The sequence below is a fragment of the Megalops cyprinoides genome, chromosome 10, assembly GCF_013368585.1.
Source record: "Megalops cyprinoides isolate fMegCyp1 chromosome 10, fMegCyp1.pri, whole genome shotgun sequence".
NCBI lineage: Eukaryota > Metazoa > Chordata > Actinopteri > Elopiformes > Megalopidae > Megalops > Megalops cyprinoides.
Genome location: NC_050592.1, coordinates 940,001 through 960,000, shown reverse-complemented (window position 1 = coordinate 960,000; position 20,000 = coordinate 940,001). Strand labels below are relative to the sequence as shown.

At 46.2% G+C, this 20,000-nt stretch overlaps 1 protein-coding gene across 1 annotated transcript in view; it reads right to left on the bottom strand.

Annotated features, from left to right (window-relative positions):
* iglon5 (IgLON family member 5) overlaps window positions 1–6,766 on the bottom strand; it is a 72,965-nt gene extending 66,199 nt beyond the window's left edge. The window contains exon 1 of the mRNA XM_036538407.1: window positions 6,180–6,766. Coding sequence (XP_036394300.1) covers window positions 6,180–6,240 — 61 coding nt within the window. The 5' untranslated portion in view covers window positions 6,241–6,766. The remainder of the gene's footprint in view (window positions 1–6,179) is intronic.
* Between the last annotated feature and the right edge of the window lie 13,234 nt (window positions 6,767–20,000).

The window sequence follows — 20,000 nt, the reverse complement described above, 5'->3', positions numbered from 1 at the left end:
TTTATATGTTGTAAGTGCAGAGCCGAAACTGATGTCAGTACTAATTTTCCTACAATGTGATGAACCGGGAGAACAGGCGAATAACCCAAACTGTGTCAAGGGGCGCCTGTTTCCACTTCAGATTAATGCGGAAAATCCTACTGGGCAGTTCATTGCCTGCGAGCCGAGACTCTACTGTGCGTGAATCCAACTCAATTAAACATTTCTTGCTGAAAGTGATCTTCTGCTTTATAAAATAACTTGCTAGCTAGCTATCTGGCTATTTTCCAGCTGTCTATAGCGATACAATAAGTAGCTAGCTAGGTGGCTATATTGACCGGTTGAGTGTTACAATATGTATGTTTCTATTACACGTTATCATTGAAGTGACGTTCTTGTTGCGCTTTACTGTCGTAAGGTTCCACGGCTGGTTAAAACCGTTTTATTCCCTCTTGTCTCCGTTGAATATGTAACACTGATTACTTAAAAACACTGAGCTCAGTGATGGAGATAGCCACAAAACTAAGTAGGTGGCTTGTTGCACTTGTAACTTTCTGTAGGTCAGTCGACCTCAACGTCAAAAATAAGTCCTGCGATGCAATAGTAGCTACATGTCATTTCCGTTGCTTGGTATTGATTAATGAGAAACCTTCACTTAAAGCTTTTTCGTAAACATTGAGAGGGGGAGTTTTGTACTCACGTAGCCCAGTAGGATAGAGACACTGCAGTTCATTTTGGTGCGCCACCCAGTGGCTGGGAGACTACGGAGAGCTTCACGGCACAGAGGAACCGGGAGAGCGGCCCCGTAAGCGGCTGTGGAAAGCGCACAGAGCTCCGGCACTCTGGCACTGGGCTATCGATGTAGTCCGCTCCCACTGGAACAGGTAACTAGTTAGCGTATTGGTTAAGAGCTAAGATATGATTGGTCACTTTCTGTATTGGTCCTTTTTGTACTTTACAAACGTAACGCAGTTAGATGTATTCCGTTACTCCCCAAGGCTGTGTGTTACCTGTCTGAAGACAATGTCCCCCACCCCAGGGGGAAAGTCCGCTAACAGGTCTTAGGTTTGGATGCTTCATGTAAAACGCTGATGCTACGGGAAAGTGCTTGTTTGGCTTTCAACACTGTTGACTACGATAGGAGAATCTTTATGTTAAAACATTCTACAGGTAAAGCAAAATTAACCAAAAAGAAAAATAAACGTTTTAAGGGGCGTTGAATGCAGTGATCAAGCAGGTTAGCAAGCGTCTGACGATTAAAGTTGAAAAATATAGACTTTAATTGTAAACAATGTTTTTAAAAAATGTGTGTATGCTGTATTTTCAAGGCGAAAAATATTTTCCATACAAAAGAAAGCAATCGGGTCGATATCTTGAAATCTAGTAAACTCGAAGTTAAACCTCAGCCTTTGTCAGTGTTTTTAAGAGAATGTACGTGTAATGAAAAGAATTACACAGTGGAAAGGAAAGCGCGCATTGCTTGCAACTCTTTTTGTCAATGAGAACGGAGCAAATGTCGAGCGCATCTTTCCCGCTGCGTCTGCTCCAGGAGTCGGCGCGGACCCGAAACCCGACATTTCTCTACACACGGGTGAGCAGAGCAGGAAACCCTTTCAGGAGGTAAATTTTCTTCAAAACTGCTCCCAGTGCATACAGTGGCTCGTACACAAACATCATGAATCGTACTTATAAACTATGACTTGTGTCCATAAAATCCTATCAATATGCACTCGTTACAGGCATAAATATTCCTTTCCCACAACATTAGACTGCTTACACAGACAACATCCCACTCAGAAGAATCTACATATGCTGTGCAGTCCGCATCAACTATATACACCTTATATATTATTATTATTATTATTATTATTATTATTATTATTATCATTATTATACCTTATATACCTCGACACATTTAAGTACTTGTTTCAGCTGATGTTTCACAGTTCACTTGTCATGATGTAAATGACTTGTTTTAATGGGTGACAAATGGCTTGTGCACATTGACACACAATGTTAACACTATTAAAATGTATTTTTTAACGTTTTACAAAATGTTTTCATACTTTGGAATATAACGTGTGGGGGAGGGAGTGTATTTCACACATAGATAAGAACGACTTCTCAACAAATGATGACTCTATACATTATGATCTGTGCCTACGGGGGGGGGGGCAGGTCAAATTCGCACTACCCCAAAGATAATATGAACACCTGGAGGCAATAAATAAATAAATGTCAAATTCATATCTTGAGTGTCATAATATTCCCCCATATCTCGCTCACACTAGTTTCTAATTGTCTTCACCAATCAGTATATGAACAAGGGCAACGAGTGCTAAAGCCCTGATGGCTAATTGCCATTCCCAAGGGCAAAGCAGGAGTGTAGCATCTAACGACAGTCCCTCCATCTGGGACTTGAACCCATGACCACTGACTCAAAGCTCCACAGCCCTGAACAGCAACCCCACACAGTCAGTGAGGAGAGTCACAGTCAGGGGTCACCTTAGGCCACCGTGGCTCATTAAGTGCATCCTGACTGCAGTGTAATGCTCTCACCCCTCTGTTTCTCTCAGTGGCTGAATCCCTCCTTCCTGATTGGGCATCATTCTAGATGCGTCTGCAATAGCAGGCCATTCTCTTTCTGCAGCAGCTCATCCTGGCATTTTTGTGAATGACGGGACAGGTTTCTGCCTGTCTCCCCAACAGGTGCAATAATCCCTGCTTGAATCTGCTAGTGTCTAGCCCCGAATTCCTCCCCCCCCGACAGTACCGCATTACGTCACCTCTGAATTAATAAATAAAGATTAGCTCTCCGACTGGAGCCTGGACCCAGATGAAGGAGATGATAAAACGCGCCTACGAGCTCCAAAAAAAAAAAAAAAGGGAAGATGTGAACCAGGCAGCAAGAGCAACAGCACGCTGACATCATACATTTCAAAGGGCAGAGAAGGGAAGGTGTGGATTAGAGACAGCGGGCATCTGCTGGGGCTGGCAGCTCCCGGCAACGCCGCCTCATCCCTCCCGCCAAAGCCACTGATCCACTGGAGCCGCATGCATACGGGGTGCCCCGGCAACCATGTGCCGCACACGTTGACCCCACTTGCCTCCCCATCTGCCGTGGAAACTACGGAAATCACAGCGATGCACAGACCAGCCAGCTCCCCAGAGTCCGCTTCCTGCCTGCTTCATGCCTCCATCCCATAATAATCGTGGGTACTCATACCCAAATCAGCTGGCACTGAGGAAGGGGCATCTGCTAAGCAGATCAGGAGTGATCATCAGTAATGCTAAGGATCTGAGGAGGTGCAGCAGGCTTGCACCATGAGCAGAAATGGAAATGTGGTCTGAAGGCCCTGATACATTGCGCTTGCTATTTTTGCTGGGGGGGCGTTGATCATATTGTGGAGATTAACTAGTATTCATGAATAATATAAGCAATTACCTGTCACCTGTCAACATGGTCTACGAAGCGTAGCCTTTACAAACCTGGATAAAGTGTGACAGACTTCTTAAGGGACAGCAGTGTGGAGCATTTGTTTGAGTACTTCCCTCTGAACCAGGATATATGTGTGTAAATGTATATATATATATATATGAGAGAAAGTCAAGAGGTGATTGGGTGCTGTGACATTTCAAGCAATCACTTACAAAGCAACAACCTTCTAAAACTTCAGATTAGTAATTATTTGTTACAGAATGATCCTACAATATACATGTGATATTAATGTGTAGAACACAACCCACTACATGTGCAAGCTTGTTCTGCTATGTAAAATTGGTTAGGAGCCAGAAGATGTCAGTACCCACCCCCTCCCAACAAAAGCCCACACATCACACACACATGGCCCACATACGAATGCAGCTGTCCATGGGAGGCCGAAATGTGGGTGTGTGGGTCTGTGGGTGTGTGAGCGTGTGGGTGTGTGGGTCTGTGGGTGTGTGGGTGTGTGAGTGTATGAGTGTGTGGGTGTGTGGGTGTGTGAGTGTATGAGTGTGTGGGTCTGTGGGTGTATAAGTGTGTGAGTGTGTGAGTGTATGAGTGTGTGGGTCTGTGGGTGTGTGGGTCTGTGTGTGAGTAATGAGTGTGTGGGTGTGTGGGTGTGTGAGTGTATGAGCATGTGGGTCTGTGGGTGTGTGAGTGTATGAGCATGTGGGTGTGTGGGTGTGTGAGTGTATGAGCGTGTGGGTCTGTGGGTGTGTGAGTGTATGAGCGTGTGGGTCTGTGGGTGTGTGGGTGTATGAGCGTGTGGGTCTGCGGGTGTGTGGGTGTATGAGCGTGTGGGTGTGTGAGTGTGAGTGTGGGAGTGGATCGAGAGGCAGGAACAGAAGTATGAACATATGGATTTCTTTTTTTTGGGGGGGGGGGGCTAAGGAGTCAGAAATTATGGGGAATGCAAAAAATGTGCTGCGAACACAAGAGAATACATAACCATACACATTAATCATCAATCATTACTCATATAGCCACTTACAGTTATTATAAATCATTTCTCAGAGTATGGCCATTACATAATGGGCCCTAAAGCCATTTTACATAACATTACATGTGCTTAGCAAACTCTCAGTCACAGAGACTTATATATCTTACAATGTGCACATTATCCAAATAAACAGCCAGATAGTTTACTGAGGCAATTTGGGGCAAGCACCTTGCCTAAGGGTACAACAGCAGAGGCCAGGCTGGGAATCAAACTGGTAACTTTCAGGTTACAACTGCTGCTCCCTCTAATTGTTATTAGTTTGTATTATTTGTGAAAACATACAGCTAAACTGGCGCATTATTATGCCTTTAAAGTATGGGCCTGGTGCTTCCTTCCAACTCAGCATGCCAAGCCAAGGTGCTTCCCTGTGATGTACTGTGTAAGTGCAGGAGTATAGCGCGGTGCTTTACAGCGCGTCTCCGGGGGTTTTGCCATGTAGCGCCTCCAACAACAGCGAGCGGACAGATGGCTCCTTCGCTCGCGTTAGATAGTCTTTAATTCAGCATCTTACTTCACTGACGTTTCAATTATTGTCATTAAAGGGAGCTTTGTAAATTCATACCTTTCCCGCTCGGAAATGTGAGCACAACTGAGCCAAGAATGTGTATGCAGGCTGTTGCGTCCGTGTGGACAGAGGACATTACAGCATTACACTACACCAGCAGCTGCGCTGGACGTGCTGTCCATAATGTCAATTTTGCGCGTGAACACATTAACGGACCTTGCAGGAAAGAGAAAAATACATCTATATTGTGTTCACTAGTCGTCATCATATTTCTATCAAATATACCATCGCTACCACGATGCACAAGTTATTCGTTCCTCTGCAGTAACCGGCTGCCCAGCAGACCACCGTGCCCGTTGTGACGCGACTGCTTCCTTTATCCAATTAATAACGAAGACTAAAATGTCCTATGAATCATCTGGATGTGCACGTAGGGAGAGCAATTATCCTCCTCATGCGGATTTAAACGCGGGGGGAATGAGGAGGGTGGTCAGGCCATCACGCGCAGCGAACGCTCTTTTTTCTGTTCAGCCAGGGACAGGGGCTCTTCGGGGGCTAACATCGCGTCTCAGCGGGGAAACGGGGCGATGGTTACTATGCAGAGTGTGGTGTACGTGTCGGGACATTCAGCACGGCGTCTGTTGTGCATTCTTCGCCAGAATTATCCGCAACGAGTCTGTGGCATGAAGCGGCGGGCGATCGGGCATAAGCACTACAGCTCCAACACGCTCAGACTACAGTTAGAACAGCATGCAGATAGGCGAGGGGAACCTCGCTGCCACAGCATTCGCGTCACGTTGCAATATGCGTCTGTTTCGGTATGTTAATGTACCCAGCAACGTACTGGGAGACAGCCGTCTCACTTTTAAAGTGGAATGGAGTGATTATTCACCGTCCGTACACAGGGAACGGGAGACGAGTTACATGCTGCGGTTACTGGCAAAAAAAAAAAAAAAAAATATATATATATATATATGTAAGAAATCATACACACATTACATGCGGACATACAAACGCACACACACCCTCCCACTCCAAATCAAAACAAAACGGAGCGCGCGGCAGCAGGGGCACGCGTGATTCTCATGCAGGTGGACCCCCAGCGTGAAAGAAGAACAGCATTAGTATGCAACTCGAGCATCGCAACAGAGACCGAGGCACATAGCTACAGAGGCAGGAATACATCAAAGTACGGCGGTGTAACTACTTACCTTTCGACAACACCGCGAGGAGCAAACCAGCGAACACGTTTTGCAAGACGGTGCAGCTCATATTGGACTTTAAACGTTATTTTCGTTGTTTTCTTTATTAGCTTTATTATAGTCTCCTTTTCTCGCGCCTCTAGAATAATTCACACGGTAACCTGTATTGGTAATTGTTTCAACAATTGCAGAAATAACGACTGGAAGAGCTGTCAACTGCGGTATGGGACAAGATAAAAAAAATCGTAAAATGTTTCTGTTCCTTCCGCTTGTTTTTGTCCTCACAAGCACCCTCGCTGATGCTCCTAAGACAACAGGGGTCTGCCAAAGGACACAAAAAGCCTTCTATAGAAAAAGGAAATATTCCCAAACTGAATTGTGTATATAAAAAAATTACAGATGCTCAAAAGAGCATGCAGTGATACCGAGGAAACGGCAGACAGGAGCGAATATTCTGCAGTAAAAACGCGGAACTGAAAAAAATCACTGAATTCAGTTTTCTTTTGCCCCCTTTTTATTTTTCTCCTTTTCCTTCGGTATTCAACGCGATTAACAGATCTGTACTCGTGGCATCGCAAGAAGAAGCAATAAAGCAAAGCGCAAGAAAGCTGTGATTGACAGCTCAAGGAGAAGTCCCGTCCGCCAATGGCCTGAGCCAAGGAAGAGGGCGGGACTTCGAATGGGCCTGAGAGAGCGGGCGGAGAGGGTGTCCGAGGGGACGGGCCGGCCAATCAGCGGCCGGCTGGGCGGGGAAAGACGGAGGCAAGAACGCAGCCGTGATAATGCAATGTGATTTATAGCGGGCTTAGTGTTGCTGCAGTATTCGGAGGAGCAGCGGGTCCACAGGGGACGGATGTAATAACTATAGTACAGAGACAAAGACACAGAGAGATGGGACCGAGGCAGGGGAAATAAGGGGGGATGCAGGAGAGAAAGAGATGCTGGGGTTCTGCTGGGGAGGGGGAGGGGGGGGGGGGGGGGTCTGGGGGCTGTTTTGCGTGGGCAGGTGCATGCACATTCCAGCAGCAGACTGTGACTATCAGATGGATGGGCAGAGTGAAGGAGGGGTGGAGATTACTGTGTGCAGTCTTGTAAGTCACTCTGGATAAGAGTGTCTGCTAAATGAATAAATGTGATGTGAGTGTGTATGGCAGGTGTATTACAACTCTCCACATTGAGATGATTCAATTGTGTGTGTGTGTGTGTGCATATTTTGTGTGTGTTTGTGTGTGTGTGCTTGTGCGTGTGCGTGTGTGTGTGTGTGTGTGTGTGTGTGAGAGAGAGAGAGAGAGAGAGAGAGAGAGAGAGAGAGAGTATGCATGTTGGTGTGTGTGTGGCTGTATGTGTGTTTTTGTGTGTGCAATTATATGAGTTTATACTTTACAGGACACTTACACTCTTAGCTGATGTGCAAGCCAAAGTAACACAGCGCCAATGATCGGATGCCTATCAGCTCCCAGAAAATCACAGATCACAGAAAATGGTCATGATGTGGCCGTTGTCAATGGCATGACTGTGTAATAAAATACTGTAACATATCTGTTCAATAAACTTTGTTTTCCTTTATCATATTTTTGTCTATTTTATATTTGTTTTTGTAATTATTATTGTATAATAATTATTATTTGCTAATTATTTGCACATTTTTTGTGTTTGAAATATGAAATCTAAAAATTCAATGAAATGTCATATAGAAACATTCACTGAAAACCTGTGAGTCAGTGTACATGAACTTAAGTATAAGTATGTATGTATGTTCATCTGTGCATGTGTGTGTATGTACATGTGTCTACATTTGTGTGTGTGTGCATGTATGTCAGCATGTGCATGTGTGTGGGTTCATGTGTATGTATCTCTGTGTATGTATGCTGGTATATATGTGTATGCATGGGTGTATAAATCTGTTTGTGTGTTTATGTGTGTGTATATATGTGTCTGTGTGCATGTGTGTATTTTTGTGGGCATGTACAGGGTTGCATGTGTATGTGTATGTATGTTTGCGTGAGTGTGTGTAAAAATGTTTGTGTATGCATGTGTGTATATGTGTATGCGTGTATTGTGTATATGTGTGTACTGTGTATGTGTTTGTATATACAGTATATGTGTCTGTGTGACTGTCTATCTGAATGTGCATATGTATGGTTGCCAGTGCATTTGTGTATGTTTGTGTGTATGTGTGTGCATGTGTATGAATGTTTGCATGTCCATGCATATTTTTGTTTGTGTGTATGTGTGTGCATGTGTGTATGTGTGCTTGTGTGCACAAGGGTGATGAAAAATGTTAACTTCATCCTAACATTAAGATGAGTGTGGCCTCCCACACTGTGGCACTGTTTGGAGGATGGTGTTACTCATGCGCTTTCCTCTGTGGCAGTCCACGGTAGCCCCAGAGTTTGCCTGCTTACTATGGAAATGTATGGAGATGCTGCGGCTAGCTCTTCTCCTGCACAGGCCTTAAGCTCCTGTCACTAATTACCATGGAGGAGCCGGCCAACAAATGCAAGTAATCGCTGTCCCTCCGAGGGGAAGAGTGAGACTGGGAGAGGGAGAAAAAGAGAGGGTGTGAGGGAAAGAGAGAGAATGCAGGAGGGAGGGAGAAAGAGAATGAGGGAGGAAGAAAGGGAGAGAGATTTGGCCTCTTTTGGCATCAGTCTGTGAATCCAGCTTGATGAGAGAGAAAAGATGATAAAGCTTTTATTTCAACTTATAGCCACCCTCTATAGGAATGGAAAGATGGTCGGGTATGTTGTTTCGTCACCTCTCACTCCACACTTTTCCCCAACTGAACAGAGGAATTGAACAACAAAGACATCTATGAGACAGAGGCATAGAAAGAGAGCGAAAGAGGAAATGTAGGAAAAAGAGGGACAAATAAAGAATGGAAGTCATGAGACGTGAAGGACACGCATATTCACACTGTACCTGCTGTCCTCCCAGCAAAATGCTGGCATTTTTCCTGCAATTTTCCTGGCACAGCTGTGAAGTGACATTGCCAGTGTCTGTCTCTGTAGCTAAAGTTGTAAAATGCCAGCATGAATAAAGCCCTGAAAATTCTGCCTTTTTAATTGTTTTGCTTTTGCACACAACAAGCACATGCCATGTAGTATTCTGCAAACACCGTGTATCAGTGACAGATACTGTCCTAGGGACTGGAGTAAATCTCTAAGGACCATTCATTTATTTTATGTGGGCAGTCTGTGGCATTTGTCTTAATCAGCCACTGGCAAAACTGCTGGACAATTTATGGGGCTCTCCTCACCCCTCTGAATCCCCCGCAGAGATATCACACCTGTTTGCTGATTCCTGACCAACATGCCTCTCCTATAACAGGCTTTACAGGTGAAGTCTGTGTGATTTCACACTTTGCTGGGATTTTCTGGTTCTACTCACAGTCACCACTTTTCTTGTTAGTGAATTTGAGGGTACAGTTACATGGTATTTAGCTCAACAGGTGGCATTTGTTCAATATCTCAGACTCATTTAATTCTTTATAACATAATTCAGTTCATTATTGTTTATACATGTATGTTCCAGGTAATAAGGACTTTATTATCAGTAACACTATAATACTCTTTTATGGAAAACTGACGTTAGTGGATCCATCCATTAGGTAGTGTGTACAGGACTCCAGACACAGACTGAATATGTGGTCAGTTTTTCATACAAAGAATTTTTCATGCAAAGAATATTTTATGCGGCAGTGTAGCATAGTGGTAAGGAGCAGGGCTTGTAATTGAAAGGTTGCCACTTTGATTCCCTTGTATCCTTGGGCAAGGTACTTACTCCACAATTGCCTCAGTAAATATTCTGCTGTATAAATGGAGCATGTAAAAATTACAAAGTATCTAAGTTTCTCTGGATAACAGTGTCTGCTAAATGACAGTATTGGGATGTATTTTATTCTATACATATAAAAATACATGTATTGTGCTTAGACTCTGAGCTGCTTATCCTAGGATAGGATTGTTGAGTAGATATCAGGAGCAGTTATCCCAGTGCTTTACCAAAGGGCTTCAGACCAAGACCTGCCAAGGCTGAATGCTGTAGGCAGAACTCAAATCCCAGGTGTCCATCTGGTCTTACGTCAGACACACAGTCATCTGCTTAATGGCCACATTGTGCACTTACTGTCTGTTCAGTGAACCCCACATGGAAAACGTAGCATGTTGCTGATGTTTCTGTGCCAAAAAGCACTTATCCTTCACCGTCAGTTTTTAATTATTTACACTCTTACCTACTTACTCTTAACGATCATGAAAAATCTTGTCTTATGCCACCAGCAACAAGCAGCAATACACCTGCAGAATCTACCCAAACCAGTCACCGGAAAGCCAAGGTGTCATAAGAAGTTTATCCCAGATTATAGGCTGAACATTATTACATTCAGCGCAAAACGCTAGGACTACATCAGCCGACAGTCCCATAAAGAGCTGGTCGTATTATTATTCCCCTTATTCACAGCTCCCCTGCCTCTATCCCTAAAGGCTCAAAGCAAAACAGTATCCTGCTGTATGCTGCGGCAGGACTGCGGGAATAACTTCTTGGAAATGAGGAGAGACATGCTCTTTATTAGCAGTGTTGGAAATGAAAAACTGTACTCCTCGCTCACTACTTCAGAGAGAAGGGAAAACGGAGAGAGAGGAGGGGTGGGAAAGGAGGAAATCTCCCCTTTCAGGAGAGATGGGAAAAGTATGAACCCTCTAAAACACGCTATTTATCCTATATGTCTCTGATGGCCTCACAGGCTGATCCATGTCTTTCGGTGTTTACCCTGGGCTGGTAACTCTCCTGCAGGTGAGGAGCACAGGGCACGGGCGTGAGATGCTCCGGCCCCCTGCCCTCTTCCAGCGGGGTGTCTGGGCTGTGTGCTGCAGGTGCAGCGGGTCAGGGTGGGTTTAGCCTGGCCAGCGCAGCCAGAGCCCCTCACCTTTGCCAGATGCTGGGCCCAGCAGTCAGGCAGGTGTAGGTGTGCACATTTATCTAAACTTGCTGTGGGCATGGATGGATCTCTAAAGAGGTGCCTCTGGGACTTTCTGTGATGAGTAAGAAAATCAGATCAGCCAATCATTGATCTTCAGAGAAAGAACACTTGTCAGGTAATAAGGACTTTGCTATCTTCAACACTATGAGACTCTTTTATGAATAACCAATGTTACTGGATCTATCCACTAGGTAGTGTGTTCGCCACTCTCATCTCAAGTCACATACAGGACTCCAGACAGTCACTGATCTCCAGACACGAATGCTTGCCGGGTAATAAGGCTTTTCAGTGTGTTTATTAACACCACAGCATTGCTCTGGGATTCGCTGCTGTTTCCGGGTAAGGTGGACAGAACATCACCTACTCTGCCTAGTTCATCAGCGTTGTTCATAATTTCAAGAAAATATCACTCGTTTTTACAGACTTGATCGCTGTGAATGATGTAAGTGAGCAATGACAGCATTTTGCCTGCATTTTCACAGTGAGTAGATAGGTGATGTAAATGAAGGAGACAGATGGAGAAATTGAGAATGAAAGATGGAGATGGAGAAATCCAGAGAGGGAAGGGGGTGGGGGCTGGAGTGGGGTGGGGTGGGGGGTGGGGGGTGGGGGGGCAGTAAGATGGGAATGACAGTCTAAAATGCGCTTGTACCTCCTGCATGAATGTTCCATTCTGATTATTTTAACCTATAAATATATGTGTATTCTATTTCACAGTCCCCAGGGGCATGGTACATTATTTATGTTAAACGTTTGATGGAACATGGACGGGAGAGAGCCACCTTTTTAAGAACAAGTTAAAAATATGCTCTGGGAGTGTGTAGCCTTGAAGCCAGATCAAAGGCCGAGCTGTAATAAATGACGGGTTTTAATGATGTCTTCGCCTGCTCCATTCCAGCCCTCTCTCTCTCACTCTGCCTGGGACTCTAACACAGATTGATCTGCTTTGCTGTTTCTATCTCTGCGTCTCTCTCTCCCTCTCTCTCTCTCTCCCTCTCTCTTGCTTTCTTGATATGTGTAGTTTCTGTGATGGGAGTTCACCCCTGTTCTTTGGAAAAGTACAGTCTGGGGCACCATTGAACCCTGTAAATATTCCACTTTAAACCGCGCTCATTAGTCAGAGGTGCGTTTGTAGGGTGTGTTGAACTCCACCTCGTCCTGGAGGTGTGCAGAATCTCCCAGGTGGAGGGAGTGTGAGCTGCTAAGAGGAATGCAGTCTGACAGCCTCTCTCTCAGCTGCATTGGCAGTCCACACGGCTCTACAACCATGGCATTGATGAATAAGTGAAGTTCAGAAGTAGATATTTATCAAATCACACAAATTGCCGAGTGCCACGGTTTCCAGTGCTGGGTGTGTCTCGCTACGACTCCCACATGCCCCCCGAGGCCTCTCTGCTGGCCCCAGCTTTCTCTTCTTTTATATCTCTGTCTGCTGTGTCTGGGTCTGCTTCTCCTTCTCTCCCTCTCCCTCTCTCTCTCTCCCTCTCTCTCTCTCTCGCTCTCTCCCTCTCTCTCCCTCCCTCTCTCTCGCTCTCTCTCTCTCTCCCTCTCTCTCTCCCTCTCTCTCTCTCCCTCCCTCCCTCTCCCTCCCTCTCCCTCCCTCTCTCTCTCTCTCTCTCTCTCTCTCTCGCCTCTCTCTCTCTTTCTCTCTCTCTCTCTCTCCCTCTCTCTCTCTCTCTCTCTCTCTCCCTCTCTCCCTCTCTCTCTGCCGCTACTCTCTCCTGCTCTGTCACCCCTTTCCCCTCTCTCTTTGTTTTACTCTCTCTCCTGCACATCTTTCTTTCTCTCCCTCTTCCACTCCATCTTTCCTCCCTCCCTCTCTCCTTCCCTTTCTCTCTATCTCCCTCTCTCCCTCCCTCCCTCCCTCCCTCCCTCCCTCTCTCTCTCTCCCTCTCCCTCTCTCTCTCTCTCTCACTGCTTGTTTTTGCAGTGGTGAGCAGCTTGTTGAAGGTGTGGGGGCTGAGGGGGAATTGGTGAGCGCTGTGCCCTGTGCTCAGGGCGGACAGAGAGTGAAAGGATTACACAGACACATGCTAGACAGCTAATAACACGTAATCATTTCTGCCATTGAATATTTCAGTCGAATGCAGTCACTCATCTTTTTTTATAACACATTTGAAGGTACTATGGGTCACGCTGAGGCGTTCTGAGTGTGAGGAGAGAGGGAGGAGCTCAGAGCCTGCGGTCTGGGCAGACAGGTCAGCCAGACAAGCCCAGCTGTGCTGCTGCATCACTGTACCGCACGGTGTGGAGTGGATTTTAATTTAGTCATTCTCTCCACCCCCATCCCTCTTTATCTCTCCTACTCCTCACCTTCGCGTACCCCTCCCCACTAAAACACAGACCCCTCCTTTTTAAAGAGTCTCTCTCTGACTCTCCGCCTCCTCCCTTTCGCTCTCTCTGTGTTTCCTTTGTTACAGTCCCCAATCAATCGCTTTCATTTCGGCCGGAATTGATTCCGCCATCTCTTATCTTCCACCCAGCTGTCCTCTACCCCTAAACATCTATCTCCATCTCTCCATCCTTCTCTCCCTCTCTCTCTCTTTCACCTGTTCTTGCTCTCTCTCTATCTCTCTCTCTGTTCCAGTGTAACTCATTCAGCAGCACCTCCTCTCTCCTCTCTCACTCTCACTCCTGGAGTTGTGGAAACAATGAGGTCATTAGTGTGTGTGTGGAATACCAGAGTGCTGCGGTGTTGATTTGCACTGGGGTCTCTCTCTCCCAGCATGCTGTGCACCATCTCTCTCCGGCAGACAGCACGGTGAGTTAACATCAGTCAGTGGTCATCTGGACGTGACTGAAATTATGGTACCTGATCATGAAAGTGTGTAAAATCATATGCACTCACCATAGACTGAGTACATACGTGCTAACTCCGGCTGAATGTACCGGTTAGGTGCACTGCATGCTTCTCCTCACCTGTCTGGTAGTGTGGTGTAATGCACACACGCTTGATGGTGGTGCAGCTGAAATGCTCATGACTGTTATTATTAGTGGGAAAATTAGTATCGTCATTACCATCACTGTGATCATTATCTTTTTCACACCAGTTCAATTTCTGTATCGATCCCCCCCTCTGCAGCAGAAGTGTGAAAGCAGAGATGTATATGACCCCCCCCCCCCCCTCCCCCGCAGCCTCGTTAATCCCCTAACGAACCTGTGCTGCCTTCCATTAATTAAACATGTCCCCCCCCACACACCCCCTCTCCGGGTCTGTCCGCTCATCAGCGCTCCCTGAATCGAAGGCTGTGGTACAGACGTGCCACCCCTGGCTTCCAGGAATGACAATCAATAAAATGTCACCCAACTTTCCCCTGTGTCTGCGTCTTTTTCCCTCAACCTCCGCGCTCCTCCTCTCTCTCTCACACACACACTCACACACACACACACACACACACACACACACACACTTTCTCTATACCAGTTAAGTCAGTTAAGTGTATTTCAGGCTTTTGTGAGTGTTTGATTTCTGTCGTAGACTGACGACCCAGCTCTTCAGACCCCGGCTCATCTCCCCTGCCCAGACAGGGCTCACCTTTCCTTCCTTGAGTAATCTGCTACAGGCACTTCGGAATGTAGGCCCAATTATTGGAACTTGTTTTCTCCCATCACTCTGTAACCTCCTGTTTCCACCACACTCAGCTGTTCCCTGTATGTGCTGCCTTTCATACACTGCATGCTACATACACTTAGTACTCCTCTTTGATGTTCAGCTTACATGGGTCCAGGCTGATGCTGAGGTTGCTTCGGTCAAGACTCAACATGTCTTTATAATAAAATTATAATCAAAATCATGTGATATCATGTGATACTTTCATGATGCCAATCAGTGACGTGTACACTGAACAGAACAATCATTCTGTCCAAAAGATGCTTTTCTCCAGCGACTGTTTGTATTTCCCTATAAATCTATAGTGCACTCCTTGCAATTTTCCTCGATCCGCAAGTAAGACCATGTAAACAGTTAGAATGCCGTGTGTAGGGACACTGAGCTAAATTATTGAAGCTTAGAGGATGGTTTGCTTTGAAAATGTGGCAGTAATGTTACTTCAATGGTTTTTCCCGAATTTCCACCACCCGGTTATAAAACGATGTCACAGATTTAATCACGGAGTTTCGAGCCTGGCAGTGTGTTGTAATACAATAAGAAAACTCGGGAGAAAATCAGAACCTGCATAAATACCGACACTGCACAGAAAGGTAAACACTTCCTAAGGAACTTAAAACTATTCAATTTTGCTCTTGCGCGTGTATCGCATTTCCGCAGCGAATCTGAAATGACACCTGAATATTTAACATCAGCTTCTTCCTCCATCACGTCTCCTTTAATCTTACCTCCACACGTTTCCAAAACAGCAGGCTTACAGCCAGAGAAACACATTGAAATTCTTCGCCAGGTCAGAGTGCTCAAATCAGGTCAGAGCGTTCAAGCCATCTGCTTATTGCTTTTAATCACTGTGTTAATTGATCTTTTGCCATCCTGTGCGTATTTGCTGATGCGTGTTGAACTCTGAACATACCTGAACTCCATGCAATACCTGGACAGGACACAGGTGTTCACACATTAATAAGGGATATGGCAAAGTAGATTAGATTGGAAGAAGAATTCGCGTCCTCTATTTACTACGTGGAGATTTAACATTGCTAGTAACCACACGTTACTCGCTACCCTTGAAGAATGAGTCAACACATCTCAAAGACTGTATTGAAAAATTAAACTTTGATCATTTAGCGATAGCAATGTCATGATTTATAGTTTCTCATGGCTTTTTCTGCAGGTGGAAACCGCAGCCATTATAGAATCTTCACATAATCTGCTTCTTCACCCAGGCCAACTCACAGAGCTCGAATTTGTTTCGTATGATTAATTTATGAAGCGGGATATTTACTGAAGCGGCTCTGATTAAGCACCTTGGCAAAACGTACGATTAAAAGACCGGCGCTACAGTCAGAGACAGAGAGAGGATCCGTCACATTCTCCAGTTCATTGCACTTTTGGGAACTGCCGTCAATCAGATGCGTTACCATGGAGAGGAACATCGTTTTCTGTCACATAGAAGGCCTACAACTGTGAGATCGAATCGAACAGTTATTCAGCAAAACGAGGCTGTAACATGCATTCAGCAGCAGGTTAGAAACCAGTGGTCTCTCTGGGCCGCGCCGCAAGAAGGGTTAACTCCAATCTGCGTCCCGTGTGTGAAGTAACCACGGTAATAGTGCTTACTGTCAGAGATATTTAAATGCAAATGATAACCTGCATTCCAAAACACGCATCAAAATCAAAGACGCTCTCCTTGCAAAATGAAAAGCACGCCCGTGCACCTGCGGAGAATCCGTGAACAGTGTGTGCAATCACAACCAGAACTGGAGGTGAGACCTGATTACACATTAATTATACAGATTTTCTCATTAAAACATGGAACATTTGTCTATTAATTTTTACAAAAAGAAACACCGCACAGCCGTGGAGAACATCTGAAAAGCGTGTCAAATGGAATTTTCTTTGCATTTTATTTATTAATTTATTTTTTCGGCACGTGGAATTGTCCATTTGGGACTTACCGGCAGATTGTTTCTGAGATGTGAAATGCTTTGATCTACTTCAAATACAAGTGGATCTCGAGAAGAAAAGCAAATTGCCTGTATTGAACACAGACTATCAAAAATCTTTAAAAAAAAACACAATATTTGAGTGATACATTCTGCTTTTTGAGCACAGTGAGTATGTAAAGGCGCTGGCTGGCTGTCAGTGATACTCGTTAGATGCACATTAGCGGAGGCGAGCAGGATCACTAACCGGTCGAAACATTCTCTCTGTGAGAGAGTCCTGCACAGTTTTAAATGAGTCTGAAGCTGTAGGTGTTCCAAAAACTGCAGCACTTATTATTTCTCATCCTGTGTATTTGTCCCTATTTCTGAGGCAGAGAACTGCAAAAAGGCAAGGGTCCAACATTAAACACAAACATTGTGACCTCTGTAGCCTTACTGTGCTTATTTTGTCATCACTGTGCGTGACGTCATTGCAGTCCCAGTGGGAGAATGTTTAACATTATTACTGTCCCGAATTTACATTTACATTTACATTTATTTATTTAGCCAGTTAATTTAAACAGTGGTGGGTGTCCAGACTACAAATGGACCACATTCATGGCCTGTATTCTCCTCAAATTCTACCCCATCCCTCTCAACTTTATTCACATTCACCTCAAATTTTCCGACATTCCCCTCAACTTCTACTCCATTCACCTCAACTTTACTCACATTCACCTCAACTTTACTCACACTCAGCTGAACTTTGTAACAGTTCCCTCAGTAGCAGTTCAACAGTTCAATCTCATTGCCTTCAGCCTCAGTCACAGTGGCGTTTTTCAGTTGTGTTTCCAGTGCTCTGTTAGCTGTAGCATTGCTGTTTTAAATAGGTCATCTACATAGGACATTAAGTAAATACTAATACTTCTTGATGCAAGCCTCTGCAACAGCAGCCAGAGAGGGGGACATTCATTTTTACTGAATGTTCAGTGAAGTATGTAGATTTGTGCTGTTGTGGCGTTCCTTTGAGAGGCCGCGCTCGTTCTCACGGAAGGGACCGGTGCAGAGCCGTTTGCTCCCCGCTGCGGTGGAGGACGGAGAGGGAGCGCCTGCCACCACGCGGTGCTGCCATCACACGGTGCCGCCACCACGCGGTGCCGCCATCACACGGCGCTGCCATCACACGGCGCTGCCATCACACGGCGCTGCCATCACGCGGTGCCGCCATCACGCGGTGCTGCCATCACGCTCCGTCACAGCCCAAACCCAGAGCATCACCACGGTGCAAAGTGCTGGGGACAACGACGGGTTCGACGGGTTCACACCTTTTTAAAGTGGTGGGGACGAAATGGGCCATGACAAAAAGTGGTGGGAACATGTCCCCAGCGTCCCCAGCGTAAATGACGCCTATGCGCATCACCACAGCCCAACATCACCGCAGCCCAACATCACCACAGCCCAACATCACCACAGCCACAGGCGTCATCCCAGCCAGATGAAGACAAACTGTATAAAACTGTAGAAATCCACCATAAAGGAAAAACAATTGAACTTACAGGCAGCTGGAAAGGAGATGAGGCAGGCGATGGAACCTGTACCAGAACAATATACATATATACATATATACATATACTGTATATAGATTTACACATATAAACAGCAGCAAACAACAAAGATAATGAAAATCTCTCTACGGCGGCACAGAAGAAAGGCAGGTGGACGAGATAAAAAGGCAACAGAAGCAATGGTGCTGTGCTTGGACGCTCAGAGAGAACATCATCTGAGGGAGCGCTTGAACAGGATGCAGGGGGAGTGAGCGTGCAGGTCCAACTGACAGACACGCCCCCACCAACAGGCTGAACACCTACAGATGGAAAACAGCTCACAAGGAAGGGGGCGCAGGGGGGGGGCACACAAAATAGCAATAGCAGAGAAAAACAGAAGCACAGAACAGCGGTGCACATTGGCCCGGGGGTGCTCTGCGTTCCCATGCCAGACAGGACAGCAGAAAGTGAAGCGAACCGTTCTCCAGAGGCTCCTGCGAAACTGTAATCACACTAGGCCTGCAGAGCAGCCCGGGGGTCACCAGCACTGGGCTGTCCTTCACTGAGATCTGCTGTGTGGAATCAGGTCACCTCTGACCCCAGAGGAATGACCTCAGGGTCAGGTATAAGCTGAAGGCAAACACAGAGCGACCATGTTGACAGGCACCGAGCAGACACGGCTTCTCCTCTGAGGTCACAGTGCCACACCTGCTACTCTTCACCATGTGTCCCCTTCCCTGCCCTCTTCTTTCTCTCCCTCCCTCCTCTCTTCCCCACTCCCTCTCTCCATCTCCCTCTCCTCCCCCTCCTTCCGTCGCTCTCTGCAGTAACAGATGATGAGAGGCAGGGAGGCCTGGGCTTCAGCCTCCCTCCCCCTGGCTCCTGCATATGCCCAGTGCTGGGTGTGCGGCAGGTCTGTGTCCTCACATGGCAGCCTGCTCTCCATCACCCCGCCTCTCTCTACAGCTCTGTGACTTTCAGAGGCCACCGCCATCCATCCCCACAGCTCTCTCTCTCTCTGTCTCTGTCTCTGTCTCTCTCTCTCCCCTCTCTCTCTCTTTCTCTCTCTCTATCTCTCTCTCCTCTCTCTCTCTCTCTCTCTCTCTCTCCCTCTCTCCCCTCTCTCTCTCTCTCTATCTCTCTCTCCTCTCTCTCTCTCTCTCTCTCCCCTCTCTCTCTCTCTCTCTCTCTCTCTATCTCTCTCTCCCTCTCTCTCTCTCTCTCTCTCTCTCCCCCCCCCTCCCTCTCTCTCTCTCTCTCTCTCTGTCTGTCTCTATCTGTCTCTCTCTCTCTCTCTCTTTCTCTCTCTCTCTGTCTGAGTCGGTCTGTTTAGGAGAAGCACAACAGCCACTTCTATCTGCACTGACAGGATTCTGCAGCAGTCACATCTAAACACATATTCCAGTATCCTCACACACACAAACACACACACACACGCACACATACACACATACACACATACTCTGCACCCAGTACAGTCTGGAGTTGCCCTCACAGGACTCTTTGGTTAAGTACAGCCTATGGAGTAATGACCCTTAACTCTTAACTTTGCTCCACCACCCACCATCTCCCTCCTTTCTCTCCCACTCTCTCTCTCCCTCGCTCTCTCTCTTCCTCTCTCTCTCTCTCTTTCTGTTTCCCAGCGTGACCCTGCCACACTCCACCAGGTCTGGGTCGCCTCCATCTCACGCCTCTCATACACACGCCTCCACTACAGCTCTCACAAACTCAAATTCAAATTCAAATCCAAACTCAAATAAACTTTATTGGCAGGAT